Raw genomic sequence first — 16370 nt, 5'->3', positions numbered from 1 at the left:
GCTGGAGGTACTCTGTCTGAGCTAGTTAGTTAGTGAAGTTAGGGTGAGACGATAACTACTCACGTGGATAACTATGCCCATCGAACATCCAACTGAAAACGTCCTCTATGTTTTGGAATCCTCTCTGAAAGCTCTAACTATCACCCAGCCAAATATAACAAAGTGTATAAGTAGAGAAATGACCCGGGCCCATAAGCTGTCTACGTGAATTCTGCAGGTTTCTGCCTAAATGCCGCAATCATTGCTGCCCCATGCTGGTGCCTGTCTGATTTAACTAGTTAGTTTGATCCAACAATTTACAAATTTGTCAGTCTCTCGCGTTCTGGGACGGACTTCTCATCTGGTCTCTGTCTATTTTTTTCAAACTGCTTAAGCTTGGCTTTTAACCTTGCGCATTTCACATCGTCATCCGTTAGCAGGATATCTTTCCCCCGTCTATCTCTCAGCAGTTTCTTAACATCTGCTCCATTTGACTTGATCGAAAACCAGTCCAACAAGGCCTCTTCCGTAGTATTTGTTAGTGCCGCAAGATCAGGATCAGTATTTGCTTCCCGAGATAGCCATTGGTTGACTTCTATAGATCTTTCCCACGATTCGAGATGACTCGCGATGAACGGTCGGTGAGTGGTAACTGCATATTCGTGAACTTGGTCAACCATATCAAGAAGCTCACCAGCGTGCTGGCGATTAAGAGTGCTCCCCCACCATATAAGTTTCATATGCTATAGAGAGAATAGCATCAGCGGACTATTATCAGACAAAATTCGGGTTGAAAACTTACACTATCACTGTCACATAGGGGGTCTTCGGTGGCATAGGGGTCTTCCGTGACGCGACTAGGAAGGTAACCAACATACATGCGCCATATGCTGCCGTTAGATGTAAAGCCAAAAATTTGAAATCCTGCGCTTCTTGGGGACTGATTGTTATCTTGTATGCCCGGTTGACGAACTACTCCATCTAGCATCCTGAGATAGGTGTTAAACGCAAGCTTTAGCTGCATTGTAACCTCAGTATCGGATCTCTCGTGTTTTTTCGCCTCGTAAACGGCGAATGGGAACAGAAGGGTAAGCTTCCCCCATTTTGGGTCAGGGACCAGGGAGTGGCGCGGATTGGGTGTCCAGATAGTTTCAGCCAAACGTGATCTCTGGAGAGGCCTCCGTACTCTCCTTTCGCTCTCGTCGACGCCTTCGTCGTCTGGGTCACTGAGGCTGTAGGAGGACAGGCTAAAACTTATATCGGGTATTCTTTTCCCCATATACGAATCTCGACCATCTTTGGTATTTGAAGGGTCAAGAACGGTGACCTTGAAATTGTATTCGCGCTTGTCCCTACACACGATTGATTAAGTAGCCAACGTATAACTACCGTATCTCACACATTCAGCGTACGTACATGTGGAGCCGCTCGTCGTCTCTGATTCTCCCAAAGATATCTCGCCAGGCATCTGCTTCCCAGTTGAACTCCGAGACCTGGTCTATATCAGCCTGCTGCGAATGCTGGACCACAGTCTCTATACGCCTCAAAAACTTTCTCCGGTAATCGTCAGAAATCATCTTGATTCTCTCACGAACGGGCAACTCTTCCGCCCCCGGGAGATGGGCATAATCTTCCAGGAAGCTGACCTGGCGACGCGGCAGGAATGTGAGCGACGTTTGATCCAGAAGACGCCGGTGAATGTGATCGATGGCTTCACCGCGGCCTGGCCCCCACGGAAGCCTATCCATGTCTCTGGTAGTTAAATGAGTAAGTAGGACAGAATAAGGAGTATTAAATCTCAATTTGGCACGAAGAAGAAGAAGAAGAAGGTGTTAGGCGTTTCTGCGATCAACGTCATCCTGCCATCAAGAAGGCAGTGAAGCAAGAGAGAAAACGCCGTTGGTTGCCTGGAGGTTCTGCTCTAAGCGCCGGCTGCACAGGATGCATGATCCGGCCTGATGCGACGTGCAGGGAGCGGCCACCACATAAATAACTCTTTATTCCAGGGGTGAAAAGACATAGTGAGTGATCCAGACATACATCTTGCTCTCGCACGGATTTGGCTTTCCTACCAACTTATATTCTAGCTATCAAGCGGAGTTACCTCGAAAGAAGGTGCTTGCAAACATGCTCCCGCAACAATCTCCAAGGCAGGCTGCTTTGAATGCGAAAAGGATGGAGGAAAAGAGGAGCCAGCACAAAAAGAGATCCATTGCAAGACGAGACACTCCGCAGATTCAAGTGAATCTAAAGCTATTTTCGCCGACCAAGGCTGAGCGATGGGACCCCAGAAACGCATCGTCGGGGCCTTGCCCAAATTACACGCTGATTATGGCGGATCAAAACGATATAGATGAGGCCATACGTGAAGACCATCCCCCCGATTCGGATGGAGTATATCCTGACTGGGAGACATATGTTGACTCTTATTCAGCGTTCGAGTGGCTGGAGGGTATTGAAGGCTGGGTGACGTTCCAACAGAATAGCCGCTCCAGCTCGACGAAGATCGGGTTCTGCAGGGCGCAGCTGATTAGGAGGGAGTGGATTGCGGACACTTTCTGGGACGACATGGAGGGACCGGAGCACGAGATGGCAGAGCTCGCATTCGACCTCTTCGACCACTTCGGGTGTTTGAAATCCAATTACAAGGATCACATAGTCAATCGGGGTTCAGGGGTTTGGAACGATGAGCTTAACAAAGGTGATATACTCCTGATTGAAGAGATTGAGATTTCGCCGGGATATCGGCGGCAGGGAATAGGTTCTATGCTGGCTCGTGCAATACTCAACTTAGCTTCAAGGAAAAGCAAAGCCTTCTTTGGGATAACGTGGCCCGGGATTTTTGAACGTGTAGCGAGACGTAACGCATCGCAGACAAGGAGCCAGCTAGAGAGTGCTGCCGTCAGCTTCTGGAGATCGCTGGGCTTCCGAAGAATTGGCTCATCTCGCTGGCTTGGTTATTCGCCGGATCAAGATCACCCGAGTCGTTCTCTCGCGCCCGAGCAAGATTTCGACTTGCCTCCCTTCCACAGGACGCCCTCTACACCAGAAATTGATTGTTTAATCAAGTCTATTCCCACCAGCAATGACGCGGAGTGTCTGAGGCAACTAAACGATATCTTCAGCAATGTCCCCTCGCATGACGCCAGATGGGAAGCCACGGATGAAGCTGGCAATACTCTCCTTCATCTTGTGCTATGCTCCTTCAAGGCCCAGAGTGCCCAATGGCTGATGCAGAAGCATTCATGTCTACCCTCCAGGCGGAACGTCGACGGGCACACCCCGCTGGAGGTGCTGGAGGCGTCCATGGAGCGGAGACGGTCAGTTAACGAGTATGGTTGGGACAGAAGAGCTGATATATCGGACCAGTTTACGGGATTCGACAATGCGACAATCTCATGCTTGGTCCTGCTGAGAGGCCTGGCACCGGAGCAGCTGTCAGAAGACACTCTCTTACAACTTAGGCATGGATGCACCTGCGGCAGGTGTATTGGCGGTTTCCTCAGTCCGCGGATGCGTGATATTTTGCAGTATACCGCTGAGACAACGTTTGACTTTATCTACACAGATGGTGACGATGAGGATGGAGAGGCTTGGTGTGAGGAAAATGAAGATACGTTTGAATACCTACCGGAGCATATTAAGCGACGATTCGCAACAAATAAATCCGTGAGGATCGGGTTCTGCATGCTATGGAAGCATTTTGCTTCCTGCTTAGAGAGCAATTTGGCTCCAACGGGAGATAACGTCCTTCACATGGTTCGAAACGCGAGCGAATGGCCCCCTCATTGTCGCAATTTCATCCAAGCAGGGGGAACCATCTCATCGGTAGGAGCTATGTTATTCAAGAAGGCAATGCAATCCGAACAAATTTGGAGAATATATAAAGCAAATGCCACGACCCAACTGCCGAGATGCAGAAACGACCGAGAGTTTGGCTTTGCCAGCGGTATTTGTGGGTATGAGCGAGCTACTCGAGTCCAGCTCATGATGTTCGGAAAACGAATTCGTTTGTAGGGAGCAAATCGGGTTATTCAGATCATTTGGATTAGACGGAGTCGTACTTAGTAAATACCTAGGTAACTAACTAGTTATTCATAGCAAACTCGATATTCAGGGGTGACTTGGTGTGTCTATCGTGCTGGTCGCGGTGGTGATGAATGATATCAAAGCTCTGGATAGACGAGCCACAGTAGTTATAGATGATATAGTTACACCAATGCAACGAGCTTGAGCTGGCTGGACATTACTTGTCACTTGTATACATACGCACTACTTCCTACTCGGCCATCATAACGAGATGGTTATGAGTTAGCCATGGTAAGAACCTCCTGGAGGTTTGCAGCTGGATCGCCGTTGTTGACGATACCAAGCCACGTCTCTGGCTTCTTGTACCCGAGGAGAGAGAGCATCCTCTCGCTCATGCCGGGGATCTTGCTTCGGGGCACAGCGAGGAACTGATTCTCCTCCTGGCGGTGCGAGCCGGGACAGAAGAACAGGCCGTAGACCCTGCGTACCTGGCCAGGGACAGCGTTGCTCCCAGCGCCGTGATACGTGCTGCCGAAGAAGACAAATGCCGAACCCGGTTCCATCTCTACAGGATAGTTAGATATCTTCTTCTTCTTCTTCTTCCTCTTCTTGAGAGTAACTACGACCTACCGGCAAAGCAGACCTCGTCTGTCCTGGGGACGCGGGTATGATCCCATAAGTGAGAGCCCGGGATGGCCATCGTCGCCCCGTTCGCGCGAGTCGTCCGCGTCCCAGCAATCATGACACCGAGCATCGTCTCGTCCACCAGGCTGTACCCGCTGCACCCACGCTTTCCGCCGCCGCCGTGGTAGACGCCATAGATCATGTCGTCTCTGTGCAGCCGCTGGCGAGGAGCGCCGTGGCTGATGTGGAAGGTCATGCTGTTGCTCAGCAGCGGCTCGATGGTGAACTCTTCCGTCCTGTCCTCCCACGTCGCAGTGCAGGTTCGCTGCAGGACCGCGGCCACCACCCGGCTGAGTGCGTCGGACTCGGTGATTCTGACTATCGCGGGTGACTTGCCGGTGAGGCCAGAGACGACCGAAGTCTGCTTGGGAATCAGGTCGTAGACAGCGTCACTCTCGGCCTTTTTCTGCTGCAGATACGGCTCGAGCTCGTCGTGGACGGCAGCGAGATCCTCGCGGGAGACGAGATCGGTCAGGATGAGCCCGCCGTCGCGCTTGAGGACGGCGACGATGCCTTCGATCGGCGCCGTAGCTGGGACTCTTTCGAGGGTGACAGACGGCTCGTAAGACGGGTCGAGGGGCGGAGGAAACGCAGGCATCTTCTCTCTTTTTATCACTATCTAGATCTTGATATCAAGGCGTAGTACGTAGATTATGTGGGATGAGCATGTCTTCTTCCTACGCAAGGTCGAAGGAGTCTCGCATAGGCTTCTTATATGCGACATGTATGTATGTATGCATCTATCCTGCCTCCCTGTCCTGCTTAAAGACCCTGCAGGCAGACGGCCGACCACAAGAGCTTCAGTAGGCTTGACTTGACTTGATATCTGGTCAACTAGTAAATGGATAGTTAAGCTGTAGGCAATGCAATGATCACCGCCGGTAGATGGTGAACTCCAGGCACAGAAACCCGAGATACGCAGCCAAAAGCGCTATCCCGGCATTCCTCCCCAGGCCCAGCCAGACGACAGCGCAGAATGCCAAAGAGGACACCCACACAGCCAGCAGCTCAAACAGCACAAAGCTGTCGGCCTCCTCCAGCACTTGGTATCCGGCTGCGGCAACGACACCAAGGCAGAGCGTGAGCAGGAAGATATTGCTCCCGGCCGTTGTCGCGGCCATGATGCCGCCGTGGCCGCGGGAGCCGCTGAGGACGGCAACCAGCTTCTCTGGCAGCGTCGTAGCAAACGAGACGGCGGTCAGGCCAAAGACCGTCCCCGAGAGATGCAGGCAGTCGGCGATGGTGACGGCGCTGTGGGAGAGGATGTACCCGGACAGAGACAGCGAGATGAACCCCAGGACAAGGTGGAATATGTGGTATGGAAGCCCTCTGCTTCGTCTGCTGCCTTTGTCAATTGATGACCGCGCATGCTCGTGTTCATTCCCACGATTCTCGATGAGAGGCGCGGTCTCAGACGGAGGGTCATCGCCATCACCATCATCATCCCCGTCACTATCGCTATCAGACAGCCCCGGGGTCGAGACTACACCCTTGTAGATGGTGTAGATGATAGAGACGAGGTAGAGGCCGAATATGGCAATCAAGATACCGCCAACGAGCCGGTTGAGCAGCTTGAAGAATGCCAGCACAGCGAAGAGCGTGGTAACTGCGAGCAGCAAGGCCGAGTATATCTTTGCGCTGCGGTCGAATTCCAGCCCCTGGGGGTAGAAAAGGAGCCCTAGAGAAAAGGCACCGACAATGTTGGAGATGGCTGAGCCCGCGATGTTCCCCAGGGCCAGGGGGCTGCGGTGCTGCAGGACGGCCGCAACCACCACGGCAAGCTAACGGAGAAAATTAACTATGATAGATCGATATATACTTGATCTATCAGGATAGTCATACCTCTTCCCACTCGGCGCCCGCTGTCAGGAGGGCGACGACCGTCTGCGAGACTCCCAGACGCCGTCCAACGATGACCGTGTGCTCGATGAATTTGTCTGCGCCAAAGTCGAGGACGAAGACGCCGGCTATCAAAGTAGCCACATTAAAGCATAGAACATCCCAATCCATCGCGTTTGAAGTTACTCGATCTGTTTCATCCAGTCTCTCTGTAGAAAGATATTGAGCAGAAGTTGTAGGTAGCTAGTTCATGGCCAATCAGAAATTTGACTCTATTAAATAACTAGTTACAAGGTAAATAGTTAATTGGTTATAGGTCTTTAGTTACAAGTAGTTATAGTCTTTAAGGGGCATTGGAAGTCAATATAACATCCATACAAATGCCAGGCCACCGCATCTTTATGCCCTTTCTTCAACGCCCGATCATCTCTAACTGCGCAACTGACTAGCAAAGAGTGGCCGTTGTGCTGAGGAACCGTGCAATCTCGTCCAGGCGGCTGGCAGGCAGCTCGACCTTGTCCGTCCCCTTCTCAGCGGAAAGCGGACGCCCGAGGTCTGGCGAGAAGAGCCACGAGTCCCAGTGCAGCAAGAATTCCGGCGTGCCATCTGCAGCGATCCTCGTCGACGTCTTGACCTGGTACCATCCCAGGTTGTGGCCGACTTTGGTCTCTGCCGCGCTGTCGAGGTGTCTCCCGTACTCGAACCGGATGACCTTGCGGTTCGTCTCAGTCCCTCCAATCAGGGAGACGCCCCATGTAATCGAGACGGTGAGCTCCATGTAGGCCTTGTGGAAGTCTGCCCGCTCGACCGTCATAGTCTTGATCTTCTGCGTCAGCGGGACGGCAAAGAATACGTGCTTCCGCTGCTCGGTGAGGTGGACTGTCCATTCGTTGCTGGACGTCGACCAGCAGCATCTGGTCACCAAGTCCTGGTTGAAGTCGGTCGGGAAGCCGTGAGTGACGGAACCGTACGAGCATCGGCCGCTGTACTTGTCCCGTAGGAAGCTGGCGGGTGCCTGGCCTGCGTCCTCGTTGCAGCAAAAGGCGCCGTCCAGGGAGTAGTTGGTCAGGGGCTCGGTGCGCTGGTCCTGGACAAACAGGAAGACGTCTTGGTCCGGCACGTAGCAGCAGGCACCCGTGAGCCTGCCGGGATAGAGGTCGATCGAGGCCGAGTAGCTGTGGTTTTCGTATGAGCACTTGACGTCTACCGTTCCCTGGTCGCCGCTCATCTTCACCGTCCCCTTCGTTGTCCCGGGAGGGCACTTCTTGTCCGGGTTGAAGACGTGGATGACTTTCGCGTCTATGGGCTGAGCCCGTCTGCCAATGGCCAGCATGTCTGTATTTGGAGCAGCGCTCGCATAGTGAAGCAGCCCTGCGGCCAGCAGCCAGAGCACCGGCTTTGCGAGGACCATGTTGCGACTGTATCTATATCGAGGAGTTAGTAACTAGTTACATGGTGTGGCTGATATCAAGACATGATTTTGACGCTCTAGCAGCTCTACAGACCTTTGTATACCTGTTAACTAGTATAAAAAATCTTGTCTTCCCCTGAGGCAAACAGCTGTGACCGTTTTATAGCCCCCGGGGAGGATATTTGAATAGTTATATATCGCCCTTCTCTTCCATATCTCGCCTCTTCCATCTTCTGCTCGCAGATGCTTCGGGTATTTTCTCGTTACACTGAAATGGTCTAGCAGATGAGGAATTGGTTAACTCGACCAGAGATCGACGCAGCCTCTTTCAATATCAGCCGGCCACCGTGCGAGATGCATGCTCTGAATATTGCGACGAGCTGTGATTGGCAAGCAGACGCTGCAGGCTTCCTCAGGGCTTTTCTTCAGGTATGGTTGATCTTGGTTGCCTGAAATCGGCGGACGTGTTGGCAACAATGATCCTTTCACCTTTGATATACCTACTTTTCAGTTCAGATATATTCCTTTTATGGTTAGCTGTTCCATATAAGTACCTAAAGGTACCCAATAAATACCCTTTTAACGTCTCTGTGTGTATTTCATAATTGCTTCTTTGGGTATCAACCTGGGTGAATTCTACTTCCCACCCCCTTTTTCATGACTGGTTACTCCGTATAGTTATCATCACTCTGGCCATCCACAGGTGTTATCTCAATTATGAGGTCAAGGAAGACGAGGACAGGTCAACCACATACTTGTGGATGATCACCGTCCAGCCGTCTCTAGGAAACGGGGCGTCGCGAGGCCCTTAATGAAAAAGCCATGGGTGTAGTGCAAGATTGATCGCAGTCGCATCGAGGATATATACGGGGTACTATACCCCTGCACCAAGATGCAATTACTCTGTATAGATTGTTGGAATGGTGGATAGCGGCATAGGCAACTACACCTTGATTGTGAACGGCACCTTGACATCGACCGCTAGTTTTTGGGGTTCTTGGCCAGTACGACTCCAATATGATAACTAGTTAGTTATCCGAGCCACAGGCTGTATGGCTCACAAAGGCGCTGGAAAAGCTGTATCGAGCTGTTGAAAGCCAACCGAATACGAATGTCCATAGTATTGACGTGCAGGATATCTAACAGTCTAGACATATCTGTGCGATTATATTGTTGATAATTGCTATATCCTAGCCAAACCGTGCCTTCATATAAATAGTTAACTAACTAGCAGTACAAAATGAGTAGTTAGGCTACTGGAGCTGCACAACCCCCTGAACAGCCCCCAAGGGGTCCCATTTCTGTTTCAGATGGCGCAGAACCTGCAGCCGCTCTTCATCGCCGAAGATACTACTAGCAGTATCTTCTTCGAACGGCATATTAACATAGCCCACACTCGCTGCCCGGCTGCCGTCCGCGTGTGTCAGAAACGCTTCTCGGATGGCTTTGTTGAGCCCTGCACATGCATCGTCTAGCGCGGCGTCTTCATACCAGGCCAGAGGCATCACCCAGTACTTCACCCCCTTTCGCATCTGCTGGGGGATCGAGGTCTCCTTACCGTCTCGGTCTAGCTCCTGTGCAACATCCATGCTGTAGAACTCCGTGAGAATGTGCGTCTTGCCCGCTGCAGGGTTTCTGGTGATGAAATCCGTGTATACCCTGAGCGCTGCCGTGCATGAGGCCCCTGAGATGCTCTGCATACCAAAGGCCGCCAGGTTCTTCCTCCCAGCATAGGCACAGATTCTATCACTCGAGTCGTTGAGGTTTGCATACGGTATTAGACGGCCGATGACATGCAGGGGATGCTCTGCCATAGACGGGAGCTCCAGCAGGGGCTGGAATTTGGCTGCGGCCTCCCCAGGGTCGCCCATATACCACAACTGCAACAGAACAAGCGGCTGGCTTCTCTATCAGCATATACTCGATACTTTGTCATGGCCCTCATCCATCCGCATACCTGGTTATTGGGAGCACAGAAGACCAACCGGCCCTGCATCCCTCCCTGGTAGTTGACCAGGTCTATCGTCTCTGCCACCTGGGCAGCATCACACGGCTGGAAGACGAGACAGCTGTGCCACGTCTCGTATGCCCAGGGGAAAGCCCTAAAAGTGGCCTGGACAACTACGCCAAACAAATGGCCGCTGCCACGGAGGGCCCAGAAGAGATCTGGATTCGCCTCCCGCGATGCTTCAACTATACGAGGCCTCCCGCTGCTCTCTACGACCGCAACGCGCATTGAGACAATTGTGTCTGCTGCATAGCCATAGAGCCCAAGGAGCCGGCCAATGCCTCCTCCCAACGACGCCCCAACCTGCCTTCAGCTGTTAGGGTCCGACTCTCACGTTGCTAGCTCTTGAGGATGGATTGCTGTCACTCACCAGGCCGACCTCGTTGCATGTTCCTGTCGCGATGGCTAAGCCTGCTGAAGCAGCAACCCTCACTCCGTCGCCCATGGTTGCGCCCCCTTGCACCACAGCCACCGCTCGCTCTACATCAACGGAGGCGTGTCTCATCCGCGAGAGGTCTAGGACGATTCCAGGACTGCTGATAGTGGAGAAGCCGTTGCTGTGTCCGCCTCCCCTGACCACGAACGGCCGTTGATGCTGGACAGCATACGAGATCTACACCTGTCGGATTAGACACCCTTCAAGGCGCATACACAGGAAGAACCACGGGATTCTCTTCTCCCAACTGACAGTTTTTATAACATCTTCCTCATTCGCCGGATGAACAACCGCTGCTGGAGTTTGCCCTCGATACCTCGTCCAGCGCTTCAGGGCCTCTTCCCAACTTGCATCTGCCTCCACAGTCACTGCACTTGATTTTGAAAGCCGGGAAATAAGCTCCTCTTTCATGGTATTGACATTCATGCTAGCCATATTGCCTTCTGTTGTATGATTGTATTGTTATTTTACTCATTTTTTACAATCCTGTTGCTACAAGGACCGCCGTATATCTATGACCTGTTTCTGCCGGCAGGTATCCTACCTGCAGCCTTGCTCGGCGTGGCCTTGATGCCGTTAAATATCCGCCGAAGAGTAGCCCGGGGTGTATTTGCTTAATACAGTTACCCCCGTATTCTGTGTTCTTCGTGCTCAGACGTGGCCCTGGTTGACACCTAGTAATATGTACGGATAAGTACCGGGATCTGAAATTTACCCCTTGCAATCGGATCCATAAGGAGTATTCATGAGGGTCAGACATGGCTTCTGTAGTTTTCATGTCTTCATTATTGCATGACTCCGCTAGGCTGTCTCTACTGGGAGTACGGGACAAATATATACGTTGCCAACACCATTCTCAACTACCCCCTGATCTGGGCTTCAGCCTTAGATTGACGTCATATAGTCCGACCCAACTTGTCTTGTCCAATTTAAATTCTCCATCGAGAGCCTGCATTGGTTCCAGCGAGACTTGATACCTGGTGAACAGGTGGTATACCACGGACTTGATGAGCTTGTCTGCAATATGCTGCCCGAGGCACTTTCTTGGACCATAGCCATATGTTGCTAGGTTATAGCGGAGCTGCCAAAACTCAAACGTTAGAATAACTATCAACTTTGCAAAGTCTAACTATTTACTTAACTAGGTTGTCTCACTTGGTTTTGCTTGATAGTTGCAAACCGGCTGGGGCGATACGAGCGGCTATCAGGGCCCCAAAAGGGGTTGCGTATGTTGATAGCAAAGGCATCAACGATGATTGTGGTGTCCTTGGGGATAATAAAACCACCCAATTTCTTTTCCCTAGGTGGATTCTCAGGAAACGTGAAGGCTGTAGGTACATGGTTAGTCTCTGTTTATCTGGCCGACTTCCCGCGTGGCAGACTCACTCAACACAGGCCGGAGACGCAATGACTCCATCAGGCAGTAATGCAGGAGAGTATCTTTCCGTGCAATATATGCTTCTTTGTTCTCACTGTTCTCTTGCATCTCTGAGAGAAGTTCCACTTGCACATTTGGAGCGTCTGCTAGGAGAATAACACATGAAGAAATGACCTGCGTGACGATATCCAGGTTGGCAAATGTTGACTCTGCAATTGTGTCATATACCTGTTGCAAAATTATAGGGTTAGCAGAGTATTGGTGCCATTTGTCGCGAAGCTATTGGGAACAACTTGCCTCATCCTGAGTCAAATAACCCCTTTTAGCCGCGTCAATGAGTGTCACTATTGCGCAGCTGGGAGCCTTGATCTTTCTAGACTCGTACATATCATCATTGAACTGGCGCCAGGCTCTTTGGTATGCTTGCGTTTTTTTCCAGACATCAGTATTGAGGTACTTGGTCAGCTTCAATCGATGGATACCTCCCATCACAACTGACGCAAATACGGCTGAATAGCAACGACCAAGCTCCCAGAGCCGTTCCTGTTCATTCTCACTCATCTCATCATAGAATATTGAAGCCACTTCGAAGAACGGATACCGTTGGAGAGCTTCCGTGGCATTTATTACAACCTCACCTCCAATGGTGTCTCCCTGCTTGCCAACCAACGCAAACTTATGGATATCTGCCGCATACGACGCTGCACCATTGTCAAGCCTCTCCCGAAGAAGGTTCATGGACGCTTGGTGTGAGAATGTTGGATCAAGGGCCTTTCGTAGCCCAGTCCATCTTATTCCATTGATGAGCCCGAGGCCAGACCCGAGCAGCTGTGTGAGGAGCCAGCCTGCATTTGCCTGGGATGCCTTTAGGTGATCCGTAGAATGACGGTACAGTGCTTCAACGTCCTTTGGATCGGTTATAACGCTGTTTCAGAAACACAGGGAGAGTTTGTTAGCATTCGCTTAACCTGGCTAAGCTGTTATATCTTTGTTCATACACTTCAGGTATATTGGCTGCCCAGATGCGGTAAGTCTTGCCATATTTCTCCTCCCACTCCCAGCTCTTGTTTTTGGCGTTCAGGAATTTGTCCACCATCTGGCCATTGGGAAACTGATACCGGGGCCCAGTCATCACTCTTTTGCCACTTTCATCATAGATGCGATGGATGGATGTTAAGAATGCCTGATTTTATTAGTATTCTGTTAATCATAAAAATGGTTTCTTCGTATACTTACGTTACACAAGACATCTGCTACTGTATTTGGAGAAACCAGGATAGCGCTAATACCCAAGGTCAGCAGGAGTATAGCCCCAATACCCAATGGTAAAGGGTCCATGGTAAGGTAAGAGACAGTATTCAAACTCTCCATAACGTATACGCTTCATTAGATTATCCCACAAAGCCTTCATACTCACATCATATCAAGGCTCAACACTGTATACAAGTATTTGTAGGAGTTGCTCCTCGGCGGTTAAGCGAAATCATCTTCGGGGTATATCACCTCGGCGTCGGCGGTATGGTGTTCTAATTGATCTTGACAAGGCCGTACATGGAGGACGAAGTAAAAGATTCTGCAATTAATAAATTCTATCTTCATATAGTTCAAACCACGATGACAAGCACCTGCCAAGAAACGTTGGGTTCAGTTTTTTTGTACGGTGACCCTACGACAAAAATGATAATACATCAGATAATATATATACAGGAAGTTCTACTTAGTAGATAATGGTAGTTGTAAAGTTGCTTAAAATAGGTAAGAAGCACAATGCAATTAATTTATTAGACAGTCTATAATCAGGAGAGCTTCCTAGACCTTTTTCATTAGCTGTGAACCGCCCTTTATCACTCGGGCAATTCCAGTACATAGCCCGCCAAGAAACATGGTTGCGCCTGCAAAACACATCAAGCCTATAAATTTGTCACCTTCTCTGTCCTTAATGGCACCCTCGATAGGAAGCCCGGTAAGTGCTCCTAAAGCAATTGCTAGACAGAAGCCACCTAGTTTCACGCCAATCTCATCGACTCGGTCATCTGCGAGAGAAACGACACAAGGAGGCCCCAGGCTGACGAACCCGCCGCTGACGAACCCGAATAGTAGGGCAAAAACAATGACGCCGGCCAGGGATGTATGAAACTCCAGGGGAAGCCAAAAGGCTAACACCAGCACGCCCGAGAGAATAGTGACGAGACACATGGCATTAAACTGACCGATGATATCGCTTGCCCAACCAGGAACAATTCGACCGATGAGCGATCCAGCATTAGCAATTGCTAGGGTATATTGAGCGAAATCACCAAATCCATGTAATGCTGCCATTTCTGGGAGGTAATTGAGAGGCGCAAAGAGACCCCACATCGTGAAAAAGCACCCCAGAATAAAAAATGCCCATGGCCAGCTTTTAAATCCCTGAAGCCCACTGCTACGAGGTGCATTCTTATCCTTCCCAGTTGCAGGTACTTTACCAAGAGGGGGAAATGGTGAAGAGCAGAGAAGGTTGGCGACGATTAGGAGTATCCCTTGCATAAGAGCAGTCCAACGAACAGCGGAGGCAAAGCCGACCTCTTCGATTAGGCGAGGAAGCATACACGGGTAGATGATTCCCCCGAGGCTGCTACCAGCAGAGACAATTCCCACGGCAAGGCCCTTTTTAGTTGAGAACCACTGTGTAGCTGTGGCCATCGCCGGGAGGGATAATCCAGCGGCAGCAAACCCAAAGGCAACGCCTTGAGCTAACATCACCTGCCAGTATTGTTTGCAAAGGCTAAGCATGCAGACCGCAAAGACTGCCATAATGCTGAATGGGGGAAGCATCTTTCGACATCCATACACATCAACCAGCTTTCCGACCGCAGGGCCAAACAGAAAGAGTAAGAATATTTGGAGAGTAGTAATCCAGGCTAAAGCCGAGGAACTTTGTTCCTTGAACATGGTTTGCTGGTAGTACAGTTGAAAAATACCACAGCTATAAGAGTAAAGTGGTTAGCCGGACGCCAACACTTTCCAGGAACAGAGGTACGGTTTAATGCAAGCATACTCACGCATTGACATAGCCAAATGAGCAGAATTGCAAGAGAAATGACCCAGCAACACATGCCCATGCCTTAGCACCACCATCCGGGGGGATACGGTCAAGACTTTTCGCGTTGTGGGTAGTCGCCTCCTCCTCTTTAGCAATAGGGTCATCCGATAAAGAGGTCGACATAGTGGATAATGTTTCTTTCGGCTGGAACTGGACTCTGAAATTCAAAGAAGCTGCAGAACACCCCAGAAATCCGGCATCGCAGAGGGTATTATCTACTATTATTGTAAGGCAGAGGGCAACCATGAGCTTCGGCTTCGGGTTAGCATCCCAACACTCGGCCTCGCGGGCCTATGCTGGCCCATCCCATCATGACCTCACAAACCGGAAGAGATCATTCGGTTTGCACGCACAAATACCTTCGTCCGAGCGCGAGTCTGTAGTCCGTATATGGCCAGGCAAATTCAGTCGTGCACAAAGCTCGCGCGGATCATCACCTGACCATGACTAACCTTCCTTGGTCTGCGCCCTTTGCGCTCTTGGCTCTCTTGGCGCTCGGCCGACGTGTGCATAGTGGGTCCGGAGTTCGGCTCTTGGCATACCACGAGGCTCGGCCGAGGAAAAGTGGGGCTTCGGCACGTTACGGTTACTTTATCTGTCCAAATTTTACTTGATCCTAACGTCGTTCTGCGGCTGCGGCTGGGTTGCTTTGGTCGCTTCTCTAGTGCTTGAAAGTGCTTAATAGATGAAATTATGCCTCTCCAAACTCCTATATTTGGTTCTTGCTCGCCTCTTTTTCGTTCGCTGGAGTTCTCCTGTGCTGATTCCCTCTCGCTTCCAGGCTGCGGCCCCAGTTCCTGGGCTGGCTGCTTTGGTCGCTTCTCTAGTGCTTGAAAAGTGCTTAATAGATGAAATTATGCCTCTCCAAACTCCTATATTTGGTTCTTGCTCGCCTCTTTTTCGTTCGCTGGAGTTCTCCTGTGCTGATTCCTCTCGCTTCCAGGCTGCGGCCCCAGTTCCTGGGCTGCGTTAGCCTCTCGCCTGTTTGCTGCTCAGCTCCCAGCTTCCATCAATACCCCCTTTCTGTACTCCGTCCATGCTAGTGACGGCTTCCTCGCACGGTGGTGTCATTTCTATCCCAGTCGCAGGAAGGCTGACCCCACACGCTGGAATCTAGGCGACAGTTGATGGGAGAGGCATAGAATGCAATCCTGATTGAAGCGGGTATTGGAGGAGAGAAGAGAAACATGGAAACCACTCCATAGTGGCAGCTTCACGGCACTAGGGTCAGGTAACAAAAGAGAGAGAGGAAGCTAGAGGGAACCTTCAAACCCGAAACAGGGGGATCTATACTGCCGGTTTTATGGCTTCGGCGTTTTATTTATCTGTAACCTGCAAGATGGGTATGGATAAGTTACAATCCAACTACAGGTCGAGGTTTTATTTTCTCCATTCACTAGTTTACTCAAGGCTGTGGGTGTGTATGCGGTTTATGCCCCAACATAAATCTATATTATCAGCTTCTTCAATTCTAGGCCTTGATCTGCAAGGTTTACCAACGTCTCGTATGACCAGGGCAGTAGC

General features: G+C 50.7%; 9 protein-coding genes across 9 annotated transcripts; 1 reads left to right on the top strand and 8 right to left on the bottom strand.

Moving 5' to 3' along the window:
- Positions 1 to 296: 296 nt before the first annotated feature.
- Positions 297 to 1727, bottom strand: MGYG_08854 (hypothetical protein; the record flags this gene model as incomplete). The annotated part of the gene is made up of 3 exons (XM_003169258.1): positions 297 to 722; positions 782 to 1331; positions 1396 to 1727. The coding sequence occupies 3 exons, from the start codon at positions 1725 to 1727 to the stop codon at positions 297 to 299; spliced, it is 1308 nt and encodes a 435-aa protein (XP_003169306.1).
- Positions 1728 to 2106: 379 nt separating this feature from the next.
- On the top strand, positions 2107 to 3996 carry MGYG_08853 (hypothetical protein; the record flags this gene model as incomplete). Its single annotated transcript, XM_003169257.1, has 1 exon — positions 2107 to 3996. One exon carries the CDS (start codon positions 2107 to 2109, stop codon positions 3994 to 3996), a length of 1890 nt encoding a protein of 629 aa, XP_003169305.1.
- A 287-nt stretch (positions 3997 to 4283) lies between these two features.
- On the bottom strand, positions 4284 to 5290 carry MGYG_08852 (hypothetical protein; the record flags this gene model as incomplete). The annotated part of the gene is made up of 2 exons (XM_003169256.1): positions 4284 to 4573; positions 4639 to 5290. 2 exons carry the CDS (start codon positions 5288 to 5290, stop codon positions 4284 to 4286), a joined length of 942 nt encoding a protein of 313 aa, XP_003169304.1.
- A 274-nt stretch (positions 5291 to 5564) lies between these two features.
- MGYG_08851 (hypothetical protein) lies at positions 5565 to 6702 on the bottom strand (the record flags this gene model as incomplete). Its single annotated transcript, XM_003169255.1, has 2 exons — positions 5565 to 6473; positions 6535 to 6702. The coding sequence occupies 2 exons, from the start codon at positions 6700 to 6702 to the stop codon at positions 5565 to 5567; spliced, it is 1077 nt and encodes a 358-aa protein (XP_003169303.1).
- A 274-nt stretch (positions 6703 to 6976) lies between these two features.
- On the bottom strand, positions 6977 to 7942 carry MGYG_08850 (hypothetical protein; the record flags this gene model as incomplete). Its single annotated transcript, XM_003169254.1, has 1 exon — positions 6977 to 7942. One exon carries the CDS (start codon positions 7940 to 7942, stop codon positions 6977 to 6979), a length of 966 nt encoding a protein of 321 aa, XP_003169302.1.
- Positions 7943 to 9195: 1253 nt separating this feature from the next.
- MGYG_08849 (FAD binding domain-containing protein) lies at positions 9196 to 10821 on the bottom strand (the record flags this gene model as incomplete). The annotated part of the gene is made up of 4 exons (XM_003169253.1): positions 9196 to 9840; positions 9900 to 10253; positions 10321 to 10563; positions 10639 to 10821. 4 exons carry the CDS (start codon positions 10819 to 10821, stop codon positions 9196 to 9198), a joined length of 1425 nt encoding a protein of 474 aa, XP_003169301.1.
- A 421-nt stretch (positions 10822 to 11242) lies between these two features.
- MGYG_08848 (cytochrome P450 monooxygenase GliC2) lies at positions 11243 to 13135 on the bottom strand (the record flags this gene model as incomplete). The annotated part of the gene is made up of 6 exons (XM_003169252.1): positions 11243 to 11467; positions 11542 to 11714; positions 11773 to 11992; positions 12062 to 12689; positions 12763 to 12947; positions 13001 to 13135. 6 exons carry the CDS (start codon positions 13133 to 13135, stop codon positions 11243 to 11245), a joined length of 1566 nt encoding a protein of 521 aa, XP_003169300.1.
- Positions 13136 to 13573: 438 nt separating this feature from the next.
- Positions 13574 to 14969, bottom strand: MGYG_08847 (MFS transporter; the record flags this gene model as incomplete). The annotated part of the gene is made up of 2 exons (XM_003169251.1): positions 13574 to 14729; positions 14806 to 14969. 2 exons carry the CDS (start codon positions 14967 to 14969, stop codon positions 13574 to 13576), a joined length of 1320 nt encoding a protein of 439 aa, XP_003169299.1.
- A 555-nt stretch (positions 14970 to 15524) lies between these two features.
- On the bottom strand, positions 15525 to 15917 carry MGYG_08846 (hypothetical protein; the record flags this gene model as incomplete). The annotated part of the gene is made up of 2 exons (XM_003169250.1): positions 15525 to 15790; positions 15863 to 15917. The coding sequence occupies 2 exons, from the start codon at positions 15915 to 15917 to the stop codon at positions 15525 to 15527; spliced, it is 321 nt and encodes a 106-aa protein (XP_003169298.1).
- Between the last annotated feature and the right edge of the window lie 453 nt (positions 15918 to 16370).

Source organism: Nannizzia gypsea, genomic scaffold (genome assembly GCF_000150975.2).
Source record: "Nannizzia gypsea CBS 118893 supercont1.10 genomic scaffold, whole genome shotgun sequence".
In the NCBI taxonomy this organism is placed as follows: domain Eukaryota; kingdom Fungi; phylum Ascomycota; class Eurotiomycetes; order Onygenales; family Arthrodermataceae; genus Nannizzia; species Nannizzia gypsea.
This window is presented reverse-complemented; position numbering and strand designations above follow the sequence as displayed.